Raw genomic sequence first — 20,332 nt, 5'->3', positions numbered from 1 at the left:
CTACTTTTTTCAAGTCTCAAGGGTACAGTTAAGAGCATTCAATAATACTTTATTTACAAAGATTTTCAAAGATTGAAAAGATTGCAGTTCTGATTGTGTATGTTGATGACATCGTTTTATCTAGAGATGATCAAGCATAAATTAATCAATCGAAATAGAGAAAGGGTGATGAATTTGAAATCAAGAATTTAAAAAATCTAAAATAATTCCTTGAAATTGAGGTGGCCAAATCTAAAGAAGGCATCTTCGTATCTCAGAGAAAATACGCCATTGATTTGCTAACTGAGACAAGTATGTCGAGATGTCATTCTGTTGACACCCCTATTAAATTCAACTATAAACTAGGAAATTTAGGTGTTCAAGTTCTAGTTGATGAAGAACAATATCAATGCCTTGTGGGTAAATTGATTTACTTGTCTCATACTCATCTAGATGTTTCCTTTGCTGTGAAGGACACATGGAGGTTGTCAACAGAATCCTGAGATACTTGAAAATGACACCTGGTAAAGGATTGATGTTCAGAAAGACAGACTGAAGAACGATTGAGGTCTATACTGATTTAGACTGAGCAAGATCTGTTGTTGACTGAAAATCTACCTCCAGTTACTGTACCTTTGTATAGGGCAATTTATTAACCTGGAGAAGTAAGAAGCAAAGTGTCGTGGCCAGGACCAGTGCTGAAACCGAATACATGGATATAAGTTTTGGGATATGTGAGAAAATTTAGCTCCATAAAGTCTTGTCTAATCTTCATCAGAAGTGGCACCAATGAAGCTATTTTATGAAAACAAAGCAACCATTAGCATCGCCATACTGAGAATGATTGACACTTCATCAAAGAAAGACTTGACAATAAGAACATATGCATTCCGTACATTACTTCGAGCCAACAGATTGCTGATGTTCTTAACGATGAGCTTCTTAAACCAAACTTCGACTTTTGTGTAAACAAGTTGGGGCCTCATTAATACTTGTCCCAAGTCGAAAGGGAGTGTTAGGATTAATGGGCTTGGTCCATAGGAAAATTTATCCTAAGTTTCTTTTTTTTTCATCACATTATATTATTCTATTTATTACCTTCTCTTGTACCTCTTATAATTATCTGAAATAATAAGAAAAATAAAATTGTGATTTCTCTTCCAATACTCAAGTCTTCACATAACTTGGTGTTTTTGTTGGTTCATCACTTTCAATATAGAACAAAAATATTATAATCGTAGTTCTAACAACATTTAAAGATTAGACTTTTCTGCTACTGAATTACAAAAAAAACTGACATTTCTTGTAAGTTGTGACTTCAAATTGACAGGTTCAATACGCAACCTTCTTTTACCCCGGCACATTTAAAATAAAGATATTATTGATCATACAATAAGGAAAAACTACATCTTCAACTCATTTGATAACATAATCTTGGTCCCAGAGAGATTTCTTCTAAAGGGTTCATCATAAACTTCCATAGAGAAGATTGGTAAAAGCACATAGGCAGTGACACAAATGGAGTTACAGCAACTATACAAGACTATGATTCAGTGACCATCTTATTGCAATCAGAAGCAGAAAAACGAATTTGACATTGAAATTTATTGGCTGAAAGTTTGCACAATTTCAGTGGATTCACAATGAAGTCCATTGTTACAAACAGCTCCCCAGCCAGTAACTACAATCTTTCTATAGATCTATTCTACCTACAAACTTCAGTATTCGTGAACCCCTCCGAATCCTGAGATTGACTCAACAAAAAGACAGCATCAGTATTTGTAAATCAGTAGAGTCGGTGTTCAATGAGGAACCAATTTCCAACTTCCGATACATGCGTTAGAAGCCGAATCGACTACCTAAGAGAGTGTTAATGCTGACCGGGATTGCTATTTATAAGTTGGCCAGCCTAATACAATGCCTATATTCATGTGGTTAGTTTATAACTGCAATAATACTGTCATCGCTACCTAAAAAATGAATAGGTCACTCCAATGCCACCACTTCATGTTCAATTTGGCAAACGTTCTTGTTCTCATGTTGTGAGTTCAAACCATACCACGCCGAGCGTTGAGAACTTGTGGTATCTGGAAGTTGGCCATGAAGGTCTTCGTTTTAATGAAGTAGATTGGTCCAATTTAGTGTCGCTAGTTCTGAACCTGCATTTAAAACAAGACAAGAAGTCAACACCATTTTGTGTACATCCAAAGGATAATTTATGGAAGGAATACATTAAAAAGGTTCACGTTGGTAATCTCATTATTGTTTATCTAGAAGTTCAGGAATGAAATATAAGAATAGCGAAGATCATTTGAAGAAAGGAAAAAAAATATGTACATTAAGATAATCGGTCTACTAGAAAATGCAATTTAAATTTCTGTTCAGAGCGTACACATAAAAGAACAGGTGGCGCTGTATGGGCTTCCATGTTCAAATAGATAGTCTGATATAAAAAACAAGTAATGAAATGAAGGTGAAAGAGTAAGAGTTTAAAACCTCAGAAAAAGAATTTGTTCCATCATTGCATTCTCCTCCATGGAGAGGAGAAGAGAGAGGAAGAGAAAGCACAATAAGAAAACTTACTCCATTTTCTCTTTTTACCTTTCTGGCATGTAAATTAGGAATAGAAATATGAAACAGAAGCAACCATGTAAAGCTATTAGCCTCGCCATACATAATTAATTAAACATGTATATTTATAACATCGGTCTCCTACGGGAGAGATACCACTTAACCCACAGCTTTGATACATCTCCCCTAAGATTACAACTATTTAGCTCAGGAATGACCATCTGCCTCATCTTTCTGAATAGCATCTTCCTGCTGGCTACTGTGTAGAGCTTTGCACTTTCTTCTCATCTCATTTCTTACAGAATAGTTTAATTCTTCTCTTTGTTATCCAGGAAGATAACTTATCTCATTGCAACTTAAATGCGCACTCTCTATCACTAATCATGCAGGGCTACAAGAAGTATCTCACTATATTCAAAAGAACATGAAATTAGGTCTTCACTTTACCAGGTTATCCATACTAAGGATCCAAGAAGTCAGATACATATATTATATTTGATAAAAAACAAAACTTCACTACAAATCTAGTTATTAACAGAAAAGTGAAGAAATCCTGCTGAATTTTATAAAGAGGTAGCTTTAATTAAGAAAAATTAAAGAATACAAAGAGGATAACAAAAGATAAAAGTACAAAATAAAGTCTCAGTAGTAATCCTACTGAGACAAAAGATACGAGTCTAGCAAAGGAAACGCCAATCCTGTAAAATGAAAAGGCAAAAATATTTATTTAGATTCTTAGCCGTGAAGGCTTGAAGTGATACAATGAAACACACTCTAATCCTTGTTGTACACCCATTAAAATTATCATTTTGCATCTATTCATTCAAATCTCCAAAAAATTCAATATATCATACATGTCTTTCGATTTGACATTCCTTCGAGTTAAGCATATCCAAAAGGAACAAACTAACCATAGAAACAACTGACGTAAAAAATGCCATCTTGCTTTCACTGTGAATTTCAATCAATGGTCAAAATGAGATCACATATCTGAGGCTGTGGTACAATAAATGGTTATCAAAGTGCACTGAAAAACGAAATAGAAAAGGGCTGAATACATAATACACCGAAAAGTAAAGAAATGGCCACGTGAGGGCATGCATAATACTGGAAAAGATAAAGTCTACAGAGTCCAAAGAAAAACATCTATTCTGGTTTACATATCTAGGAAGGGAAAAGTTCTAAGCAGAAGTAAAAAGAAAAGAAAATAATGATATAGTTCCATTGGAAAAATGTGGTGGAAAAACTTGAACTATTTTATAGATAATTTGAACGCAGGAAATCCACAAGTAGAGGCATTTGTATGAAGTTTCAGTTAAACGAGGTTATTCAAATGGGTAGGATAGTTTCCTCATTTTATTGTAAAAGAATTCAAATATGTCAAAGGAAACAGGATAAAACAAGCACAGCAATGACCAAAAATGGGAGAAGAAACGTTTGATAAACAGATTTACAGCTATTTGGGAGGAGGAAGTAATCAGGACAGGACAAAAACTGATGTAGTAGACATAGTGTATTATGGTCAAATCTTTAATCTAATAGTTCTATATATAATTAAAAAGAGTTCTTGTATTCACAACTTTTAAACATTAATAAAATTCTCTCATTTGGTATACATCAAAAACTATCTGGATTTATAAAGCTTCAGGCCATTGTAACACTGGAATCAACTAATTTTGAAATCTCAAGTTCCTAAGTCAGTAAAATCATCTCTCTGAATACAGAAACTTTTCTTTCTTGGGTCATTTTTCTTTATTTGTATATCTTTCTATTTTCCCCATAAGAAACATAGTAATCTCTCCTACAATATTTGATGTATCACAGCTATAAATGGCAGGGCACAGGTTCCGCAGAACAATAAACCAAAGTATTATATTGTACCTCATCCAAAATATGAGGCTTCTGATTCATTTGATGGGGGCAGACGGGAGGCATCCTTTTCCGACATATATGACACCTAAATCCAATCAATAAATCTATTTTAGTCTGATCAAGACCAAAAGCATCTCCATGAAACCACGCTGCATGATACACAAAGAGGAAGAACATATTAATTCAATGCTTCCACACTACTTCCGTAAAAAGCAAGAAAATTGTGTTAAAATATTAGCAAAGAGAAGTTCCAATATAAGAGAAGCTCAGAGAAAAGCAATTACCTCCACAATTTTGACAAGCAATATAATTCAAACCAGATGCATGTTCTGTTTCAGAACAAAGATTGCATTTTGGTTTATCATGGTTCACAGAAATCCTTGGGGTTATAAGAAGCTTTTTCTCCCTGAAGTGTGTCACTCGTTCGTCACCAGGCTTCCTAGAAAGGAAGAGACCATTAAGCCAGAAGCTATGGCACGCCAAAGTCCTTTTCTTCTGCAAAGAAGTCTCTCTTTTACGTTTCTTTGGTGTTCCCTTCCTGGACTTCATCTTTTTCCTTCTGACACTTCCTCCAACCTTTTTATCTTGCTTTTTCTTTTGAAGCGATGAGTATTTAGCTTGTCTTGCTGAACGACGTAGAGGGATACCTGTCGGAACTTTGGAATTGTTTTGTGTCTGTGCTTGTTTTCCAGCCCTCAGCGCTTTTTTTCTGTTTTTCAATCGCAGTGCACGTTGATCACTAGGTCTCTTGCCTTTCACCATGTGCAACTTCCCTCCTTTTACACCACTTTTTCCTCTTTTTCCATTAGACTTCACAGATATACCATCCCAACAACTGTGGCAGGTATATGTACATTTTGCTGCAATGGATTCCACATACTTCTTGACATGCTTTTTGTGAAAAATTCCTGAAAGCATAATAAGAATAATTAGGAATTAAACTTAAAATAGAGATTCAAAAAGATCAACTTTCCAAACAAATTTGATCTGTTTTCTTGGTTTTGGTTAGTAATTAGGCATTCAACTTGTAGATGAGCAAGCATAGCAATAATCATGCTTTACTTCAATGGACTCCCTAGTCATCAAAGAAAAAGTACATTTTCTTCTAATTATCTGGATTTTTTTTCTGGGGGAGATGAACTAGAACTTGTCAGGCAAAAGAAAGAACAAAAATAACCAACCAACCCACAACAAACATTATTTCCCAGCCATTATTTTATGAACAACCTTTCTCAATGCAGCATATACAAATAACTTGTATGTGTGTACATCATAATTCATATCCCAATAGCTCAAACCACAATGTTCTTGGTTCCTTCCCATCAATTATTCAAGTAAGAATGATCTGTCCATTCCCTCCCCCAAACTTCTTTGTGGAAGCTTAGAACTTCTATGTGGGATGTTAAACGTAGAACACAAAACCATAATTATCTCCCTATCAAATTAGGAATAGCAGGTAACCTCAGTTACGCAGGAGATCTGAGATTCCGAAGTACTATATTGATTACTTAGAGAGACAACCGAATCCTCACTTGAAATGCAAAATGTAAGAAGAATAGAAGGTAAAACTTCAGGTAATATAATCTGATATTAACATCTCACTGACTTGTGGTTCCCAATGCAGAAAAACAAAATGGTTAAGAAAAGAAAACACCCCATGTACCTTGACAATATCTGCAACTAACAGCTTCCCTACAATACAGTTCAAAGAAAAGAGAATCAATAAAGTGAAAGAATATAGATATACGAAAACCAAGTCAACAAAGAGTCAGAACATACGTCTTTGAGTAATAGTAAGAATGACATTAAAGGTATAGTCCGTATTTACAGCATATAAGTAATCAATTCATCATCATCTACATTCATTCCCAAAAGCCTACTATTTGCACAAACCTTGAAATCAGTCTGGCAGTTGAACAAGATCACAATGTGATAATGAATGGAGCTCATAATCTTATAAAGAATAGAATAAGATGAAACAAAAGAGATGCTCATGACAAGAAACCAATAATAATGTATTACTACAGACAATCAGCCCATTTCAAGCCGAAGGGTAAAGTAAAATACATAGTCCATTCCACTTTGCTCGTCAAATAGTGAAAGATACACTCAATATTGCTTTCTGACAACTAGATCGATTGTCTCTTTTCATTTAGAATACCTTAAAAATTTTCCTAATTAATTGAGGACTCACAAGACTATATAGCACAAACGTTCTTATCCTTTTTTTAAGGAAACAAATACTTGTATTCAAAAGTAGACAAAAGGACAACCTAAGGCTAAGGGGTGAAGATTATCCCTCCCCAACAAACCTAGTAAAGAAAAGTCTTCCCATTGTTATCAATCGTTAGAAGGCTATAATTGTTTTTTTATTGAGCAGTTGGCAAATGGCCACAAAATTTTGAAATAAATCGTTTCAAAACTCATTGTTATCAATCATTAGAAGGCTATAATAACAAAAGAATTTAGCAAGATTAGTAAACGACCAAGAAGCATTCAATTGCATTAAAAGCCAAAAAGACTCAGAAGGGACTATATAACAAATGCTGTTTCAGATGTTTAATTGTATTTTCTTTATATCATTGCATTTTGAGTGTTAGTGTCTTTTCATTAAAGCAAAGAAAAATCTTGTTTCCTTTCTAACACCAAAAAAAATAAAGAGAGATGTTTAATTTCCATCTGCCTCCCTAAAGATGCTAATTTGCCTTTTATCCCAATTGCTAGGTGCTAATATGAGGTAAAAGTTATTGGGAATGATTTTAGTGGGGCTCTTCAACAATGGATTTATTGCTTGGGGAGAAGTAAGAGATCATTCAGAATATTAAAAAATGGTGGGAAAACATTTGAAATTGTACAAACTTTGTTGGTCTTCTCAAGTTCTCTTTCAAATTATTTATTTCATATAGTGTTGATTGGACTGGTTTTGTAGCTCTTTGGCCTGCAGTGTCTGGAGCCTGTTTTCCTCTTGCTGGATCTTTTGCAACTTTATTCATTCAATGAAGAAGTTATTAAAAGAAATATTCTAGACATAACCATAACAGACTACAGAAAAGTCCTGTGTTTCCAGAAAGAGGAAACTAGAGAAGTGATTAAATTGTAATACCGCGGTATGAAACACATCCAAGTAAACAAGCAATAATAAGTATAAAATACCTGACAGGGACAACTTTGTTACAGCGGCCACATTGATATAAATCAAGTTTATCTGCTCTAGAAAACAAATATGCAAATCCCTTCTTCCTGGAGGACTTCACTATACCCAAATCCACAATTTTGGGTTTGACCTCATTTGCTCTGCGAGCAACTCTTTTCTCCTCAAAATTCTTCACCAGATGCAAAGGAACAAAAGTCTCATTTAGCCAATATCTCTTTCTCTCGTTACTGGAATCCTCAAGCTTAACCCCATGTTTTTTAACAATGTCAGGAATAGCTCTTCTCTTTCCAAAATCAAGGAGATATTTTACCAAGTTCCCTTCAACAGACTTACGGCGCACGATTACCTTCTTGAAAAGCCTGATTGATTTTCTTAATTCCTTTTCAACGGTGGGAAGAGGATGGGTATTTTCAACATCATACCACCGGATGTTTGAATAAAACTCTCTAACCTGAAAGCAACGGAAGAACAAGTCACCAAACTTGAACAAAAAAATGAATAAACTAGTAAAACCATCTATCACAAGATTTTCAACAACGTATTAGTCATTTGTAAAGGATTATTTTCTGTGAACTAGCATTTTAAGGATCCTAGTTAAATGACATTTTTATGACAGTTAAAATGATCGTGTAGTAGGCTTTAAATTGTTTAACAGGCTTTAACTTTACCTATTTTATAGCTACATTAAAATCTAGACGTAGAAGATAGTCAAAGGTCGTTGCATCTTTTGGGTTCTTCATTCCCTGCTTCCTACCCACTTCTTTAGGTTGATTAAATAGTCTTGCAGCATCTCTTCTTTGTGTGCATGTTCTCACACTTAGTCGGCATTTAAAGTTCTTCTGTTAAAGTGTTGTTTGAGAGAGTTCAGCGGTTTTTACAGAATATGTCTCTTCCTTGGATCGCTTTGTTTCAACTTGGGTTCAAGCCACTTCCTTCACTTTTATTCTGGATTGATTCTATTTCTGCTCTTACATGCTTTTATTTTTTTCGGGTTTTGTTTGGTATTTTTGATAGTTTAGTTTGGTTCCTTGTACTTTGAGCATTATTCTTTTTTTATTTTATCAATTAAAAATTCCATTTCCTTTTCTTCTTTTTGAAAAGAAAACACACTTTTATTCTAAACGGAAACACAACTTTTTTGTTGAAATAATGAAATGAGTCTAACACTCAAACTACAATGAAAAGATCAAAGAGAGATGAAAATATTAGCGGAAATACAGAATAACAAAAACAAAATAAAAGAATAAAAGATACCAGACCAAAGAAATACCCAATGAACAAACAATCCACAACAAGACTTCTGGCAAAGAACAAACTTGAAAATTGAGTGACATGGAGCTTTGAAAGCAGACGAGGCTTGAAAATGAACTTCTGTCAACACTGACTAGCAATCTGCCAAAGTAGAAGCCTCCCCAGAAAACAAGCAAACCAAACTAATACAACCATACAACTCCAGCCACAACAAGGAAGATTATGAAATGATGAGGAAACCAAAATCCAAAAATTCAAAAGAATGCATTGAAGATATCCACCTCCTTATCCATAGCCCTACCAAAGAAAAACTCCTTGACTGAGACTGCCCAAGAAAAAACTTCTCAAAACAGAACACTGTAGATGCAGCCATAAGCCAGTCAAAGCAACCTTACAAACGTTTCACTGATGGCTCCCATTTCTCAACCAAAGGTAATATCACTAGCTTCGACTAATGAAATCAGATTCTGAGTAATTTCTTTCTCATCAATAGGGGAGAACAATGAGTCTTTTGCCTCGCCAATCAACTGAACTTCCTGTCTAAAAAAGGTGAAATGTCTTTGCCATAATTATCTAATTAACTCTTCCTCTCCTTGTTTCCTGCTGATTTTGAGCTCACTAATTCTTCACTACCACTTGCAATTGAATCTTCATCAGATTCCTGCTTGCTGGAGTGAGAATTACTTTGGTATCCTCAGGGTACCTTACACAAAATGTATGTTTGAGCCGGGGATCTTAAAAACTGAGTCAAGAAAGGAGCAAGACTTGGGTGGAAATTTAACTAAACTGTCAGAGAAAAAACCAGGGATTTGAATCTTAACACAGCATTCTTCGAGCAAATCTGAGTTAACTAGTGTTGACCAAGAGTTGAGGAAGGACATCTTTTTTCTAATAAAATGTTTAGGGAACGGCTTCAGCAGGCAAGAACGTTTCTTGGAATCCAACTGAAAAGAAGCTTGAGCAGAGGATGTGTTTTCAGAATCTTTGGAGCAGGAGATCAGAGTGCAGGGAGCCAAAGTCTAACGAGAATGGCAATTACAATTTTTGGAGAGATCGGAGTTATAATCATTAGCTGTCAAAGCATTAATGGAAGAATCGGAATCTTTATCAATCAATTTAATAGTATTAAATCTTTCAGCTGTAAGAGACCTTGCAACATCTGAAGCGACATAATTAATGGCTGAAATAGACTGTTGAATATCTTCTATAGGCATATCCTGGGTTGTTTCTTGGACAACTCTTTATTCCCCATTGGAGGGAATCCAAAGCACCTACTTTTTGGTGGCTCAAAAGACAAACATCTGTCTATCTTCTCTCTTCGTAATGATTCTGTCTCTTCTTTTCCCTTAACCATGTTCACATCATCAACCTTATTTGGAATTTCCTTTCAATGTGGAAAGAAACCAGAGTTGTAAGCCTGGAAAGGTTTCTGGCAAGAATTTGAATTGGTTTGCATAATGAACTCTTTTTTTTTTTTTCTTTTGGGTTGCAGACTAATGACTTGATAAATTTGGAAGAATTTGAGATGGTAACAGAAATCCCAAAATTAGGATTTAGAGAATTGAACACCACTTCTTCATCTTGCATAACTTGAGTCAAGCATACAATTGCGTAAAAACTTTACAAATAATGCACCTTTAGAACTTTCTTGGCAGATCAATTGATACGATCGATATCACCAAAATTCAAATAAAAATTTTCGCGCGATTCATCTGTAATCGCAATTGTCAATGGGATAAATCCACATAACTTTTCCTTAACTTGAACTCTAGCTTTCAGAGACGTTAAGAAGATCCAACGTGTCTGTGGCTATACTTTCCAGTCCTCCAAAATAAGCACCAATCAGTTTGGATGTTTGTTTACTCAAACAATCCAAGCGGAGGTTTTTTATCGTAAGCCAGCCTCTTGTATATAATGGTCGACTATGTACGATCTTATTCCATATTACAACTTCCATTTCCTTTTGAGAAGGAAAAAAGAAGTCCATCTTTTCTTTTTCTTAGGTTTATACTCTATACTCCTCCTCAGCTTCATTGGCAATGAGTAAAGGATCTAACATTTGTTTCCCTTCACTTTGGTAAGGATAAATAACAGAGGGCGTTACTTTCTTCAATCTTTCAGCTAAAACTTTGGCAATAATTTTGTAAACTGGAGTAGACAGGTCGATTGGCCGAAAGTCCTTAAAAAACAGTGCATATTCCTTCTTTTGAATCTGCACTGTTTAGAATCGTATTCCTAGCCTTCAAGAAGAATGAATCAACAGTCAACATTAATGTTCCCTAATGTTTCTGCGGGACTCAAATTAGAAACCATTCTGTTGAATTAAATGTAGCAAAGAATGAGAATAAAAACAAAGGAAAATAACTCTTACTTACATCAATAATGGAGCCTGAAAGTGGAATTCCTCAAAACAATGAAGGAAATTTCCATTTGTAATCCTTGTTTTAATCAAATTCCTTCTCCATCGTTTCTTCGTAGAAGAACAAAATTCAGCCCTTCGTTTCTAATTTCTTAAGAAGTACGATTATATACTTTGTAAATTAGTCCAAAGATTACAACATATGATAATCTGAAAATAGTGTATCTTTCTAAAAACAAACAATCCACAACATGGAAACACCATTTGAAAGGTAAATATTTGTAAAGCTCTCCCAATCATTGGCCTGTCAATGATTGGAGTTGGCTTAACTGGGGACAGTGCCCTTTTGGGTTTGATAACATGTGGTTTCAAGGTTTGGATGGAAATATTTTTTAATTCTAGACAACCCCTCAGCCCCAAAATTACTCCTGATCATTGGCCCATCTGTTTCAGCCAGGGTGCTAAAGTGGGAACTAGAAGTACCCAAATTTTGAATTAGAAAATTCATCAGGTCTTGAGATTGAACTTATTAATGAGGACAAACCAAATATTGAAATAGAAGCAGAGGACCTGATTTCTCTTTTCAAAGTGGATTGTTGTGAACCAAGCAAAGATCCCTGGTCCTCCCCTATCAAATTAGGGGAAGTTCCAAAAAGCTGGTGCTCATTATCAATGATTGCGGAATTGTGCTAGTTTGAGTGATTCGTTTTGTTGAAGTTCCTTAGATTCCTTTTTCATGAAGATCAGTTCTTGGAATACAATAGGTCTAAAAGACCCTACCAAGGATATTGGATGATAATTTGTGAAATCAGTTGGCTCCTCATGGGGTATTCTCACACTGTGGAATAAGAGAAAAGTCACTGTGATTGAGACCATTAAAGGGCAGTTTTCTCTCTCAATAAAAGGTGTTACGGTGTGCCGGAAATGTTATTGGATTACCAATGTTTATGGCCCGTGCGGTTACAGAGAAAGAAGATTAGTTTGGCCAGAATTACAATCCATTTTCATGGATGTTGGATAGCTTTGAAAATCCTAGATTTTCCTTTTCATCAACGGAAAGCCAAGAGGAAGGATAGTGGCTTCCAAAGGCATTCGACAAGGAGATCCACTTTCTCCTTCCCTTTTCTGCTTGTCAACGAAGTTCTAAGAGCCATCATTAACAAGCTGCATGATAATGGCCATTTTGAGGGTTTCATGGTTGGTAAAGATAGAGTACACATCCCCATTCTACAGTACGCCGATGATACTATCCTTTTTTGTAAAGATGATGAACCGATGCTGCTTAAGCTAAAGGAGGCTATCAATCTGTTTGAATGGTGCTCGGGTCAAAAAGTAAATTGGGACAAGTCAGAGCTTAGGCGTCAATATGGGGGACAATGAGCTACTTTATATGGCTGGAAAATTTTGTTGCAAAATGGAAAAGCCCCATTTCTGTACTTAGGCCATCCATTGGAAGGTTATCCAAGGGAGAATTTTTTTTGGCAACCCATGATTGATAAGTACACAAAAAATTGGATAGATGGAAAAGGTTTAATTTATCAAGAGGTGGAAGACAAACCTTATGCAACTCAGTTTTGGCCAACCTTCCAACCTACTACTATCTTTGCCATTCCAGAAAATTTAGATTCTACTCTCAAAAAGCGCGGAATTTCTTTTGGGAAGGGAACCCAGGCAGCAAAATAAACCACTTGATGGCTTGGAAAAAGGTCACACCTTCCCTGTTGAATGGGGGGCTGGGCTTGAGAGGTATCAGTAATAAAAATACGGCTCTCCTAGCTAAATGGGGATCGAGGTACATGTCGGAAGATACCGCGCTGTGGAGGCAAGTGATCAGAAGCATTCGTGGCAGCGAAACATTTGATTGGCATACTCAAAGCAAATCAGGAAATAGTCTAAGAAGCCCTTGGGTCAGCATCTCAAGAGAGTGGAAATATTGGCACAGTTCAGGATTGGTAATGGAAGAAGGGTGACATTCAGAGCAGATTCACGGGCTGGAGAAACCCCTCTACAAACTCAATTCCCAAAGCTTTTCAGAATAGCCTTGCTGCCTATTGGGATTGGGACACAAATTCCTGGTCTATAGTGTTTCGAAGATTGCTGAAAGATGAAGAAATCCAAGTTCCAATCCTTGTTACTCCTATCCTCAAGAAGATGGACAGAATTGGATGATGGGTGGTTTTGGTCCTTAGATGTCTTGGGTCACTTCTCAGTCAACTCCCTTCCGGCTCATCTCTCTCCATCCTCCCCAATGGAAAAAGCTTGCTATGAAGCTCTTTGGAAAACCAGCAGTCCAAGGAGAATAAATATCCTAGTGTGGATTATGACAATCGGCTTTCTTAATTGCTCCAAGATTATGCAAAGGAAACTTCCCAATAAGTGCTTGCTGCCATCGGTAAAGGACAATGAGGAATTATTACACTTATATTCATTTTTTGCCCCTACTCTAAATGCTGGAATAGCATTTTTTCTTTGTTTGAAGTTGTATGGGTATTTGATGGATCCCTAAGCTCCAATATGCTTCAGCTGTTGAGATTTGGTTTGGGCACAATCGGAGCATTTTTCACGATAAAGAAAGGAGTTGGGTTGACATCTTGGACATGTAAAAAAGGAATGCAGAATCATGGTGTTCCTTGAGAGCTGAATTCGAAGGTTATTCAATTCAGGATATTTGTCTCAACTGGACTACATTCATCCACCATTCAGCTTAAGAGAGATAGGTTTTAGATTTCCGGTGTATTCAGTTTAGTTTGGTTTCTTTTCTTTTATGTTTCTTTTTCATTTTAAATTTTGACTAGTTTAGCTAGTTTGTACTGCTATATTTGGTCGTTATATGACCATTTTTTTTCTCTTTGAGATATGATGATGGTGCAAAGAGGGTGTCAACTTAGCTGAGATGTCAGGCGCGCCTACTGATCCTCTCTTTTCTCTCTCTCTAGGCTTCTCTATTACCCTCATCGTATAATTCTCTGTACCTTGAGTTTGCTCTTAATAACAAAGCTTGTCCCTGTTAAAAAAAAAGGTTCATAAAGTCTTCCTCCTCCCTCAAGAAAAAGAAAGACAAGTATGAAGGACCCAAGTTTTGAATTGGAAACCCTTCCTCTTGCCACTAGAAGTTGCTACACTACGGGGAAGTTTCCCGAACTTTATGCGGATACAAACAACAGGGAGGCAGAGAAAAACAGAAGTCATAGCAAGACAAAGGAACTTGTTGAATTTCCTTTTCTCATGTAATATTAATTTTTATTTATGTCTATATTTTTTTCTTATCTGTTGTTGGTCTTTCTCTATATAAGCAGACCTTGTCTTTGGTTGAATAATTAGAAGAATAATATTAAACTTTTTTACTTCCCAATTTAAGTTACTATCCAAATACATAGATGAAATTTTAAAACCTGGAATGCAAGCTGCTCCACACTTGTTGATGCTTCCACAGCAGCTCGCCAGGCAATACATCTGCTCCTTCTCGCACATTCTGAACCCTCAGGATATGCAATTCCAGGTATCTTTGTACAGCCAGCTGCAGAATTTTAAACTTCAAAAGAATTCAGAATTACTGTTCAGTTGACTTCATTGCAAATGATGTCAACTCAGCTTTAAGAAAAGATTAAAATTTTACAAACCTTGTCGTGCAGCCTTTGAAATCAAAGAGCGAGGTAAGACCTTCCAGTTAAAAATGCGACGAGAAAGCTGGCCACCCCTCCACCAGAACATGCTTAATCCACTAGAACCATTTGAAGAGCCATTTGACTCGATATCTGAAAACCTACCCCTTTTTCTACTAATTCCATGTCTAGTGGCACGTAATGAACTGGTAACGAAAAGAGAAGCTGAACCCAAGGTGTTAACAGAGTCGACAAACTTAAACCATTCAGCTGATATAGCAGGATGCCGTAAATTTGATTCTATCTGTACATTTTTTATTGAAAAAGAAGAAGAAGAAGAAGAAGAAGAAGAAGAAAGAATCAGCATTGATAGGAACTTAAAAATGAAGGCAATCCAGATAACAATCGACAAACTGTGAGGTAGAATGAAGAGTTCAGAAATTTGCATTATTTTAACAAATCAAACTTGAAGAGCATTTGTGACCAAAGATAGTAAAGATAGTAAATTTTAGTTTGTCATTTTAGGAGGAAGCAAGATCATCTTCTTGTCTTTTTTGGAAAAAGAAACATTTCATTATATCATGAAAAACCCCAAACACCTATCAACATCCTTGTCACCTGTACTCGTCTATAAAAGTACAATTTCCTAAAAAGATATAGTCTAAAAAGCCATATTACAATAACAAGCTAAACGTAAAAAGTAAAAAGCCAACAAGAGCTTAGATCAACTGAAATTGTTGTACTAAGGACCAATAGGTCCTGGGTTCAAATTCCCCCATACCCAATTTGTACTAAAAAAAGAAAATAACTAAAAGAAGTTTGTTTCTCATTTATTTATTAAAAAAAGAAAAAGGAAGTGGAAGATAATAACAAGCAAGCTTACCATTAATAATAGATGTTTCACAGAATTAAAATCAAATGCCAAAAGACCTTCACGCCAAAGCTTAGAATGATGAGAATTCAGCCATGGACCCAAGAGTAACCCTTGCAAACGATTCTCAATTGACAGAATTTGACATATAACATCCCTGAGGTGGCCTTTTCCTTTCCTTTTGAGTTGAAGACCAGGAACATCTACTGCCAACCCCTCCTCAATCCAAGCATTGTTTGTCTTAAACAAGCAGTCCAACTCATCACTGGAAGCTTTGCAAGGAAAGCACCATCCACATTTTTCTTTCTGTGTAGCTACATTAATATTTTGAATAAACGGCCAACCGAAATTGCTTGTTTTCTTCAAAATTACCTTCATCTGTGCTGCAATTATTTCTTCTTCTGACATGGTAGATTTTTCTTTAATTTTATCTTTCTCAGATGCTTTACGCATAAACTCATCAGCCACTGAAGACGCTGTTTGAGCAAAACTATAGAAGTTAGAGTAACCATCGTCACTTTCATCTTCAAGGGAATCCCCGTTTCTAATGCTCGTGGATAAGGAATGTTCAAGACCTGCACATCTTGTATTGCTCTCTTGCATCCCATCTAGGCAGGGATGTAATAAAGAAGGATCTTCCCCAGAAGAGACCTTCCCTGATACTTTAGCCTGATTTAAAAATTCATAACCGTTTGAAACAGTAGCCTGTTGCGTTTGAATATCCTGAATGCTAGAGTTTAGCTGACTATCTAGAGCTGATTTATTCACAGTAGAACCTTCCAGTATAGTCTCCGCTTCAAACAGGTTTGCCGACTTTGCACCTTCATGGCAAAAATTACTATAATATTTACTTGTACAATGCAGAGAGTCAGATTTATTAATTTTTCCGTTTAAGGTGAAAGTAATATCCCAGTGCTTGTAAATAGTCATTAGTATGTCACTGTACGATGAATATGATGACCTAAGAGCTTCAATAACAACATCCAGATCATTCCTGTGGTAGTAACTGACAGAGGACTCAGTGTCACATGAATCAGACCTGCAAGCACCCATGTATTATTATAAATTCAATTAGCTTTAAACTGCCAGAATTTTATCCTTGGTTCTCCCTAAAAAAAGGTTGGAAAAAATAATTCAAAAATTCAAAAAGAAATTTCAGAAGTTTAAAAAACGTATGAAGTAAATGCGCCAGTTGACTAAAAACAAAATTATTAGCATACAAATTAACAGGCCTTTATCCCTTCCCCTTGCCTAGGGAGTTTCATGATTAATATTGCATAAAAGAATTGATGCAAAGGAGCAATCTATGCAAAAAGGGGAGGATGGGACATTGGGAATTCAATGTGGCAATAGGCTACCTAATCGATAGAGGCAATATCTATATTTCCTATCTCTAAATCACTGAAGGTACAATGGAAAAAAGCAGAAAATAAAGTAACATAAGTATGCGACTTCGAAAAAGTAGGAATTAAAAAGGTGTTAGAAACATGCAGCTCTGCACTACTGGTCAAATTATCATCATATCTGCAGAATGCAAAAAAAGAAAAAAATCACATCATATCAGAGGAATAAATTATCAAACTTACACCAATAGGAAGCCACAGCTACTAAAGTATGTACGGCCATGAGGATCCACTCCTAAAAATTCAGCTCCCCGAAGTGATTTTTGTGTTTTCATCCAGGACTTGTGCCTGTCAATGGCACACTCAGGACAAAACCAGTCACCCTCTGGCAAGAGATCATTGGCTATTCCTACACACTTCAAGTGATATGCAGCAGGACAGCCATCACAGCATATTAAGCTACCATCCATTTTGCACAGACAGCATTCATCACTATTCCAGTCTGCGGTGTCGTCCATAGTGTCCTCTGACTGACAAGAATTAATGGAAGGATTTGCTGAAATCTTCTTCTTTTTGTAGACTTCTGACTTGAGGCTTCTATCACGAATAATCTCTGGCTCAGCTGCCAAAGACCTTCTGTTAATTTCTGACCTAATGGCTTCCACTTCAATCATATCATCACATAGACAGCGAAGAATTTCAATCTTAATGCCTGTAGGTAGTTTGTAGTAATCATTTTTTAACAATTTCAAGCGACATAGATCAACACCAGGTTTCAAACCTGAACCATGAATCAATAGATACTCAACCATAAAAATAGGCCACGTAATCAAGTCTAGCATATCCCAGTTAAGACTCCTGATCACAAATTTCAAACAAGAAAATATAGCAAATAATTAAATATGCATACAAGTAAACATATAATCTAAGAAAAAGGAATGCATGGATATAAATTATAATCATATAAACAAATAAAAAGTGATACGATGGAATAATTTTAACCTTAGACAACTCAAAGCAGATTCTGAACCTTCAGTAGAGAGATCCTCCAAATGCTTTCTTAAAGTTTGCAAAACAGACAGATGTATATTATCAAATAATATAGTTGGAGATTTGCACTTAAGCGCTGCCACAAAATCATCCAACTCAAATGGGCTAAGAAACAATAGCGTACTGAATGATCTCAAACAGGCATAAATAGAGAACAGGTCAAGGATGGGAATATCATCAAGATTCAAGTTTTTCGAAGAGGGTGGTAACTGCAACTTAAAAGGAAGGCCAACAGGCATGTCAGAACCATCATAAGCTACCTGTTTTTCCTCAGTTACCACACTAGCTACAGGGGAGGATATATCAGATGATGCAATTGGGACAGTTTTCTGAATGATCCCTCTACGGGTACTTCTCCTCAAAACTGTATCAGGTGTATTAACACCATCCAAAACCTTTCTTTTCTTTCTCCTGCCACGTTGTTTGCATTGACCTTCAGAATTGCCTTGGCAACCATCAATTATTTGAGGACCAGCCTCAGAGCTCACATCCTTCACGTCAATATTGACCAAATTACCATCATTAACACAGTTAAGATCCGAAACCCTAAGAGAAGCTTCAACAGTCACATCTCCACCGGAACTATAGCTTTCTTTTGGCAATTCTTCCTTGATATCTATGTGAACTTCTTGCAAATTTTCATCTTCATTCTCAGATTCAATAGTTTTCTCTCGAATTTCTTGAACGTTATCATAAACTTGGTCCATTGCTGCTTCATCACAAACTTGGTCTATTACCGCTTCATCACAAATTTTGTCTATTATTGCTTCGCCCATCCCAGAAGAAGCAATTTCTTCTCCACCATTATTGTTATTATCCACATGCACATCATTAACCTCTAAATTCAAGTCAAAATCCCATTCCCTTTTCTTTGTTTCAACCTGCGAACAACTTACATCGCCCCCAGTAAGATTCTCGTCAAAGTCAGCATTGACATACAGATTCAAATCAATGGAGCCCCTTCTCTCTAAGTTAGCATTTTTGCTAGGACTGGCATGATGATCACTGCTGTCATTTAAATTCAACCACTCATTTGAACTAGACCTCGCATTCAAATCAAAGCCATCTCTGGAATCTCCATTTCTACAAAGATTCCCATTGCCCGACCCATTTCCTTCAAAATCCTTCTCAGAATTGTCTCTCTTCTCTAAAATATCTTCAACCCCATCGCTAAGAGTAACATTCATATCCAAAATCTTATTTCCCTCGAGACTCCCATTCAAATTCCCACTAACCCCATCAACTATCAGTTGGTTTTTCTTGACTTCATCATTCAAATTAAAACTCTCATTTAAATCCTTAACACGAACAACACTAACCTCAAAGCCCATTTCTAGGGTTTCATCGGGATTCCCTTTATCTAGCGCCAAACTCCTCCCAGCATTAGCTGACGCACCGCCAATTTCACATTTGCTCTCAATTCTTCGACGCTTCTTGGGCTTACGGCCTCGGCAAGACCTCTTCTCCACTGGTTGAGATTGACCCTCCAAAAGCAAAGACACCTCAGACAAATCCAATTCTTCAGAATCACCACCTTCGAACTCCACCTCGAAGAACCCCGAAGAGCTATCGAATGATTTCACAACACCCGAATGAATTCCACGGCCTTTGAACTCTTTCTTCACAGCTCTGCCCACGAACTCCATCATGGGTGTAAAAGAACACCCAATGAAGAGCTGGACCTGTGATCTAATGGGAAAACCCACTTCAAACAACCAAGAATTACAGAAAATTGGCTTTTGGGTACGAGAGAAAAGAGGAAAGAAGGGAATTTTCCTCGCTAAAAATGCTCAAAACATGCATACAGAAACGGGTTTTGTGTCAGTTGAACAAATATAAAGTCTTTTGAAGGAAAGTGGGTCGTGCCCTCAACAAGTGCTCTCAAAGAAAGAAAGAAGGAAAGCAAGAAAGACAGAACCAAAGAGCAACGTGAACTGACACAAAATCAAAATAAAAAATTTATATTCCTTCCGATTCCAAAGAACTTTGCAATTTTGTTATTGGACCCAAGAAGGGGAATAAAGCAACCAACCAATCTAAACCAAAACAGATGCGTGAAGAGAGAAGGTGGGTCAGATCAAAATCGCCAGTGTGCAGTCAAAATTTGTCAATCCAAACAACTTCGATGTTATGTTATTTACAAGATCCATCTTTTTGCTGTGATCTTACAAAACCATATTTAAAATGTATGTGATATGTTTGATGAATGGGGAAAGAACTGTTTGTATGAATTTTTCTTCCTTTGAGATGTCTTTTTGTTGACTACTCTCTTGCTTATTC

General features: G+C 36.3%; 1 protein-coding gene across 4 annotated transcripts; it reads right to left on the bottom strand.

The window, feature by feature from the left end:
* Positions 1-1,541: 1,541 nt before the first annotated feature.
* On the bottom strand, positions 1,542-20,132 carry LOC103492005 (DDT domain-containing protein PTM). 4 transcript variants are annotated; one of them, XR_007819127.1, is made up of 10 exons: positions 18,005-20,130; positions 17,246-17,860; positions 15,672-16,698; positions 14,807-15,092; positions 14,579-14,703; positions 7,576-8,027; positions 6,086-6,114; positions 4,707-5,330; positions 3,462-4,571; positions 1,542-3,248 (listed from the first exon to the last, which is right to left on the bottom strand). XR_007819127.1 is itself a non-coding variant. In XM_051081688.1 (10 exons), the coding sequence occupies exons 1-10, from the start codon at positions 19,699-19,701 to the stop codon at positions 3,533-3,535; spliced, it is 5,040 nt and encodes a 1,679-aa protein (XP_050937645.1). In that variant the 5' UTR covers positions 19,702-20,132; the 3' UTR covers positions 1,542-3,532. The 4 variants fall into 4 exon arrangements, 3 of the variants coding, with proteins under 3 accessions (XP_050937645.1, XP_050937646.1, XP_050937647.1); XM_051081688.1 differs by having other exon boundaries at positions 1,542-3,577; positions 4,432-4,571; positions 18,005-20,132; XM_051081689.1 differs by having other exon boundaries at positions 4,432-4,571.
* Positions 20,133-20,332: the final 200 nt, after the last annotated feature.

Source organism: Cucumis melo, chromosome 2 (assembly GCF_025177605.1).
Source record: "Cucumis melo cultivar AY chromosome 2, USDA_Cmelo_AY_1.0, whole genome shotgun sequence".
Lineage (NCBI taxonomy): Eukaryota > Viridiplantae > Streptophyta > Magnoliopsida > Cucurbitales > Cucurbitaceae > Cucumis > Cucumis melo.
This window is presented reverse-complemented; position numbering and strand designations above follow the sequence as displayed.